Here is a 7,655-nt window from a genome sequence, read left to right as displayed (position 1 = left end):
ACCTGGTTCACCAGATAAGCCTCCACAGCTCAAGTGGCAGAGAGGGGAATCAAACCCGGCTCTCCAGATTAGAGTGCACCTGCTCTTAACCACTACACCACGCTGGCTCTCTAGTAAGGAAGATCACTATTCTCAGGAGGGAATTCTTCTTCTCCTCACATCCACATTGGCCCTACACAGTTTCTGCCATTGTTTTGTTTCCATCTGCACATTTCCTTTTAAATCAAAGGTGTCAAACTCGTGGCCCTCCAGATGTTCATGAACTACAATTCCCATCAATCCCTCCCAACATGAGCATTAGCCATACTAGCAAGGGCTGATGGGAATTGTGGTTCATGAACAACTGGAGGGCCACGAGTTTGACACATGTGTTTTAAATCATGCATGGCCAGTGTTTTTTTAAAAAAACATGGCTTCCATTCACAAGCAAACATGCTGTCTTGGAGTGTCCGTGGGCGCCGCCATGTTTCTTTAGCTATAACCGTCATAAGCATCCACCCGGGAGCACCGGGGCACAGGGGAAATGTAATGGTTCACAAGTGGCAACTAATGTCGACTTAACACATTCTTTTCCAAAACGTCCTCCACACATATACACATACTGTCCAGGGAGATGGGAAAGGGTTGGAGCAGGGCTGCGTTCAGGCCTCAGAGGAATGGCCGGACTCTGGCTCCGGGGGCTCGACACGGATGCGTTTCAGCGACGGCCCCTCTTCGGCCTCAGACGTCCGCTTCTCGGGGGCTGTTGTGGGTCCAAAGTCATCTTCTGCATCTTTCTTCTGGAAGGTGAAGAAAGAATCAAACGCGGCACCATTCCAGCCTTCGCAAATTATTATTATTATTATTATTTTATTATTTATTAAATTTAGTATACCGCCCTATCCCCGAAGGGCTCAGGGCGGTGATCAGATAAAACATCAGCTAAAAACATACATATAATTAAAACCACAGTCATATCTTAAAGCATCGCCCGCACCCTTACGAAACCCTCCTAATGAAATAATGGGTCCTGATGGTATTAGGGCCCATGGGGGTAAAGAGGAGGGGGCAGGGGCACCCTCAGAGGCCGGTCTCTCCAAAGGCCCGGTGGAACAACTCAGTCTTACAGGCCCTGCGGAAATCCCCAAGGTCCCGCAGGGCCCGGACAGCTGGAGGGAGAGTGTTCCACCAGGCAGGGGCCAGCGCCATGAAGGCCCTGGCTCGAGTGGAGGCCAGCCGCATCATTGAGGGGCCGGGGACCTCCAGTAAATTGGCCTCTGCTGGCTTTAGAAGGTCGAGGATTTAGGGATATATGGGAGGCCAATGCGGTCCCGAAGGTACGAGGGTCCCAGGCCGCACGAGGCCTTAAAGGTCAACACCCACACCTTGAAGATGATTCGGAATTCAACCGGGAGCCAATGCTGGGAGCAGCCCCAAATCCAAAACGTTAGTAAAATTCCAATCCAATTTGTTTTTTTTAATTACGTGCACTTTTCGTTCAATTCAGCCCTGTGTGTGGTCAAGTGAACAGCCAACTTGTGGGAAACCTGTCAAACTCGGGCCCTCCAGGTGTTCATGGACTACGATTCCCATCAGCCCATGCCAGCCGGACCAATTGGCCCTGCTAGCAGGGGCTGCTGGGAATTGTAGTTCATGAATATCTGGAGGGCCTGAGTTCGACACCTAAGCGTGCAGTTTTTAAGGCTTCAGACAAAGCAAGCTGGTTTGCCGTTGCCTTCCTGCTGGTTCAACCCTACTAAATACCATGCTTGCAAATAATAATAATAAATTCATGTCTGTTAATTGCCATGCCAAGTGAAGAGCTGGTTATTTCTGCAGCAGGGGCGTAACGAGGCAAACTGTAGCCCCGGGCAAAACCTGAGTTGGACTCCACCACGACCAATTTTTTTTTGCACCAGGACATTGGTGCCTGCAGGGGGTGCATTTTTAGACATATCAGCACCACAATTTCAGCATATCATCAGGAGACTGCCCTTATGCTACCCCCCAGGTTTGGTGAGGTTTGGTTCAAGGAGTCCAAAGTTATGGACTCCCAAAGGGGGTGCCCCGTCCCCCATTGTTTCCAATGGGAGCTAATAGGAGATGGGGGCTACAGTTTTGAAGGTCCATAACTTTGGCCCCCTTGAACCAAACTGCACCAAACCTGGGGGGTCTCATCAGGGCAGTCTCTTGATGAGACCCTGAAAGTTTTGAGACTGTGCCTTCAGAAATATGCCCCCCCAGCCTGCAACCCCCATTGACAGCAATACAGAAAACTCAATGCAGAACAAAGATTCTTGGGCAAATTTCTGGGATGTTCCTGCAGGGGGCGCATTTTTGGATGTATCGGCACCAACATTTCAGGGTATCATCTGGAAACTGTCCTGATGGGACCCCCCCCCCCAAGTTTGGTGCAGTTTGGTTCCCCAAAAACGACCCCTGCATTTTGGTTCCCCAAAAACGAACCCTGCATTTTGATGCCCCCCACAAGGTGATGCCCTGGGCAGCGGCCCACCTTGCCCAATGGGCATTATGCCCCTGTTCTGCAGTCTTTTGGGGGGTGGGGGGACCCCAACCAATGGGTTCTCATATCCCTTTGGGTACCACAGTGACACAGGACTGCCTCCCAGGAAATGGGCCTCAACCATTAGCCACAAATATGGCTCTAACTCCAAGTTTGCCATGCAGTCACCCTAAGACAAGTCTACCAATCAGTAAAATGAGGATTATTCCGGTGTTTCTCCCCATCCCATGTACTCACCAGAGTGTCCGATATCTTGGCATCCGTCCCTTCTTTCGTAAGCATGGGGGGCTCATCTGTTCCCTCCAAAAGCAGCACCCCAGAATCTGTGCCCAAGACAGGAATGGGAGTATTGAAGTAGACGGGCATTTTTGAACAATCTTAGGGCCCATACCACTAGCCACCGCTGCCCTCCTGCTCCCCTCCGACTGCGCCTACCTCCTTCCTGACCCAGCAAGGGGGGCTGGGAGTCTTCCGCCTTCAGTTCTCCCAGAGGGGTGGGAGTGACTGTCCGGCTGCGGTCCAGAGTGGGGCTGGGGCTGTTGTCTCCCCCTTTCACGATGGAGGTCTCGGAAAGCGAGCTCTGGTTGCTGTTCTCATCTGGGGAAACAAGGAAGGGAAATAAGCATCACGGTGGATGAGGAGCAGCAGTGGTGTAGTGGCTAAGAGCAGGTGCACTCTAATCTGGAGAACCGGGTTTGATTCCCCGTTCTGCCACTTGAGCTGTGGAGGCTTATCTGGGGAACTAGATTAGCTTGTGCACTCCAACACATACCAGCTGGGGTGACCTTGGGCTAGTCACAGCTCTTCAGAGCTCTCTCAGCCCCACCTACCTCACAGGGTGTTTGCTGTGGGGGGGAAGGGAAAAGAGATTGCAAGCCCCTTTGAGACTCCTTACAGGAGAGAAAGGGGGTGTATAAATCCAAACTCTACCTCAAGGAGCCAGCGTGGTGTGGTTAAGAGCAGGTGCACTCTAATTTGGAGAACCGGGTTTGATTCCCTGCTCTGCCAACTTGAGATGTAGAGACTTATCTGGTGAACTAGACTAGCTTGTGCACTCCGACACGCGCCAGCTGGGTGATCTTGGGCTAGTCACAGTTCTTCGGAGCTCTCTCAGCCCCACTTACCTCACAAGGTTTCTGTTGTGGGGGAGGGGGGAAGGGAAAGGAGATTGTCAGCCCCTTTGAGCCTCCTTGCAGGACAGAAAGGGGGGGATATAAATCCAAACTCTTTTTCTCTCCTCCTTCTTCCCAATCCCACCTCCTCTTCCTGTCCCGCCCCTTCCAAGACATACCATTGAGGTCCAACATGAGAAGGGCAGGGTTGGTCCGCGGACTGGGGAACCGGCTCCGCCTCTCTTTGGTCCTCTGCTGCTCACTATTGCTTGCCAGACGTCTTTTCTCCTGTAAAGGGAGTGGACAGAAAGAGAAAGAGCAGAGAAATGGGACAGGGGGTCACTGGGCGGGGGGGGGGGCTTAGAAGAGCCCACAGGCTTCGCCCCTTACCTCATCCCGGGGATCCACGATTGGTACCCACTTGTAAATCCGCAAGGAAGTGTCTCCAACAGTAACCCATCGTTTTTCCCTAGGAGGAAGAGAAGAGTGAAAAGCGTACGAAATGGGGTTTTCTTCGCAAACCTCCCAACCTGTTTCATCTCGGAGAACCTTTCTATTACGCATTGATCTGTTCCATTTTTAGACCTCAGGGTAGTGTACGTGATTCCCCGTTCTTAAATGTCATCAGTTACCAAGCTGAGAGAGTTCTGAGAGAACTGGGACTTGCCCAAGGTCACCCAGCAGGCTTCATTTGGAGTGCAGGAGAGTGAAATCAAGCCAGGTTCTGTAGGTTAGAGTCTGCCACTCGTAGAATCATACAGTTGGCAGAGACCCCAAGGGCTATCAAGTCCAACCCCCTGCAATGCAGGAACACACGATCAAAGCACTCCTGTCAGATGGCCATCCAGCCTCTCTTTAAAAACCTCCCAAGAAGGAGACTCCACCACACTGCAAGGTCGTGCGTTCCACTGTCGAACAGCCTTGATGGTCAGGAAGTTTTTCCTGGAATCTCTTTTCCTTCCCCTTGAACCCATGTCCTAGTCCAATGATGGCAAACCTTTTCGAGACCGAGTGCCCAAACTGCAACCCAAAACCCACTTATTTATCGTAAAGTGCCAACACGGCAATTTAACCTGAATACTGAGGTTTTAGTTTAGAAAAAATGGTTGGCTCTGAGGCGTGCATTACTTGGGAGTAAGCTTGGTGGTAGTCGGTGGCTTTGCTTTGAAGCAACCATGTAACTCTTCGAACGGGTGAATCACGACCCTAGGAGGGTTTACTCAGAAGCAAGCCACATTGTCAGCAACCGAGCTTACTCCCAGGTAAAGGATCACACTTTAGTCCTTCGCATGAAAATCAGTGGGGTTTAACAGCACTTAACAGGGTTACCTACACTGCTTCCCCAAAACTAGGTCTTAGGTTTAATGCAAATAATCAAGCTCAGTGGCCCAGGCCAGCCTAGATGGGGGGGGGGGAGCGGGCGATTCCTCCTGTCACATGATGAACTCTATTTGTGTGTGCCCACAGAGAGGGCTCTGAGTGCCACCTCTGGCACCCGTGCCATAGGTTCGCCACCACTGTCCTAGTCTCTGGAGCAGCAGAAAACAAGTTTGCTCCCTCACCAACATGACATCCCTTCAAATATCTGAACAGGGCTATCATGTCATCCTTTAACCTTCTCTTCACCAAATTAAACATCCCCAGCTCCCTGAGTCTCTCCTCGTAGGGCATGGTTTTCCAGACCTTTCAACATTTTGGTTGCCCTCCTCTGGACCCGTTCCAGCTTTTCAATATCCTTGTTGAATTGCGGCGCCCAGAACTGAACTATCCGTGTGGAACAGTGGGGAATCAAACCTGGTTAAGAGCCCACTGCTCTTAACCACTGCACCACGCCGGTTGTGACTGGTTCCAGCATGCCCCTACGACCCACACACAGACGCATCATAGCCTGTGCTCCCTAGTGGCTCTACTGGGTTTGTCGACCAGACAGCCGGGCTTCAGAACCTACCTCTTAGCACTTAAATGACTGCCTGAGTGTTTCCCATTTGAGGCAGACCCGACCATGAAATTGTTCCCATTAAAATGAGAAATATATAAATGAGAACCTGCCGCATGCAAAAAACCGACGTTCTGCCCAACTGAGCCACAGTCCTGAATGGGGCTGCCCTAAAAGAGGAAGAGGAAGGCAGCCCTGCGTTTGGAAGGCCACTCCCTGGAAAGGAAACCAGGGACAAGTTCCAGGGTCATCAAATCCCCCCGGGGAGGGGGGGGTCACCGGACAGGTAAAACTGCGACTCAAATTTTCCCAGTTCTAATTCCATTTTTCCATTTCCAAATGACACTTCACAAAAAGAAAGAGAGGGAGAAATCATAAATCCACAGTGGCTCGAGTCAGAATCTTCCCAGGATGAAATGGTGACAATTCAGGGCCCTCTGGCCTACGCACCGTTGCCAACTACGACTGGGAAATTCCTGGATGTTTGGGGGTGGGGCCTGGGGAGGGCGGAGTTTGGAGAGGGGAGGGACCCGAGCGGCGAGCCCCTCCAGTGCCCCTCCCTCCAAAGCGGCCTCTGCCGTGTGGAGACCACCTGCAATTGGGGGCACCTCCAGGGCCCACCGGGAGGTTGGCAAGTCTGGGCTTCACCCCTCTAAAAAAAAGACGCTTCCTTCCCCAGAACCACACGTGTGCCCCCCCCCCCCCCCAAGCACCACCAGCACCGCGCCGGATCCCCGTGGTGCGCAATGCTCCCGGAGGCCGGCTTGACTACTACCCGGAGCCCCTGGTGGGCCTCACCATCTGCGGACGTGCTCGATGGCGGCCATCACTTTCTTGATGTCATCCTTGGCCCGGCTGCGTGTCTCGGCCCGCACCGCCCGGCCCGACATCTGGGACCAACTTTGGGGGGAGAGAGAGAGGAGCGCGGCTGGAAGGAGGCGCGCGCGGCGGCGGCTCCGGCTCAGCTGCCTTGTGGCCCGGGGGCGGCCGCCCCTTTAGCCCATCGCCTCTTCCTCCTCGTCCTCCGGCCTGCCCGCCTCGCCCGGCCCGACCCTACTGGGATGCAGGGCTGGTCACTGCTCCTCCAGCTGGCCCCGCCGGCCTCTCCATCAGTCCGTCCCCGCTGCTGCTGCTGCTGCTGCGGCTCAAGAGCGCTGCGGATCTCCCCGACGGCGCCCCGGGCTGCCGCCTCCCTTCGCCTCTTCTGCGCTTCCTCCTTCTTTGTCTGCTTTTCCTGTCCTCCGTTTGCCAAAAAGGGGGGAGCGACGACCAGGCGGTTCACAGTCGGAAGAAAATAATATAGTTCTTTCTCTGCTGTTGCATTTTTTTCCTCTCTCTCTCTGAGATCTGGAGCTGCGGGAGCGCCCTCTGCTGGCCCCGCAGGAGAGCTCGGAAAGCGGCGAGCGCAGGATCGAACCCGCCGGCGGAAAGGGCCGGGGCTGGACTGGACTGCGGGCCGGTCGGCAGGTGGAAATGCAGGAGGGGGCGGAGGGGGAAATATGGAGTCAAAGAAGAACGGGAGTAGATAGATAGATAGATAGATAGATAGATAGATAGATAGACAGACAGACAGACAGACAGACAGACAGACAGACAGACAGGCAGGCAGGCAGGCAGGCAGGCAGGCAGGCAGGCAGGCAGGCAGGCAGACAGACAGACAGATAGATAGATAGATAGATAGATAGATAGATAGATAGATAGAGGAAGGAAGGAAGGAAGGAAGGAAGGAAGGAAGGAAGGAAGGAAGGAAAGAGAGAGAGAGAGAAAGAAAGAAAGAAAGAAAGAAAGAAAGAAAGAAAGAAAGAAAGAAAGAAAGAAAGAAAGAAAGAAAGAAAGAAAGAAATGTCTGGTTGGGATAGATAGACGGAAGGAAGGAAGGAAAGAAGTGAAAGAAAGAGAAATAAATAAATAAAATAGATAGATAGATAGATAGATAGATAGATAGATAGATAGATAGATAGATAGATAGATAGATATGGTTGGTGGACAGACAGACAGATATGGTTGGTGGACAGACAGACAGATGATAGATGACAGATAGAAAGAGTTGGTGGACAGACAGACAGACAGATAGGGTGTATATCTCAGGAATCACAGTCTACCT

General features: G+C 52.5%; 1 protein-coding gene across 1 annotated transcript; it reads right to left on the bottom strand.

Annotated features, from left to right (window-relative positions):
• Positions 1-306: 306 nt before the first annotated feature.
• Positions 307-6,927, bottom strand: BCL7C (BAF chromatin remodeling complex subunit BCL7C). The gene is made up of 6 exons (XM_048517038.1): positions 6,350-6,927; positions 4,006-4,084; positions 3,795-3,903; positions 2,939-3,100; positions 2,741-2,826; positions 307-779 (listed from the first exon to the last, which is right to left on the bottom strand). Exons 1-6 carry the CDS (start codon positions 6,439-6,441, stop codon positions 642-644), a joined length of 666 nt encoding a protein of 221 aa, XP_048372995.1. The 5' UTR covers positions 6,442-6,927; the 3' UTR covers positions 307-641.
• Between the last annotated feature and the right edge of the window lie 728 nt (positions 6,928-7,655).

The sequence above is a fragment of the Sphaerodactylus townsendi genome, linkage group LG15, assembly GCF_021028975.2.
Source record: "Sphaerodactylus townsendi isolate TG3544 linkage group LG15, MPM_Stown_v2.3, whole genome shotgun sequence".
In the NCBI taxonomy this organism is placed as follows: domain Eukaryota; kingdom Metazoa; phylum Chordata; class Lepidosauria; order Squamata; family Sphaerodactylidae; genus Sphaerodactylus; species Sphaerodactylus townsendi.
The sequence above is the reverse complement of the archived record's forward strand: the minus strand, read 5'-3'. Positions and strand labels throughout refer to the sequence as shown.

What these genes read in the sequence shown, in the direction of transcription:
- BCL7C (XM_048517038.1), bottom strand. Translation starts at nt 6,441, where the DNA reads ATGTCGGGCCGGGCGGTGCGGGCCGAGACACGCAGCCGGGCCAAGGAT. An exon ending in ATCGAGCACGTCCGCAGATG is followed by an intron (nt 4,085 to 6,349) that starts GTGAGGCCCACC and finishes TCTTCCTCCTAG; the next exon opens with GGAAAAACGATGGGTTACTG. An exon ending in TCGTGGATCCCCGGGATGAG is followed by an intron (nt 3,904 to 4,005) that starts GTAAGGGGCGAA and finishes CTCCCTTTACAG; the next exon opens with GAGAAAAGACGTCTGGCAAG.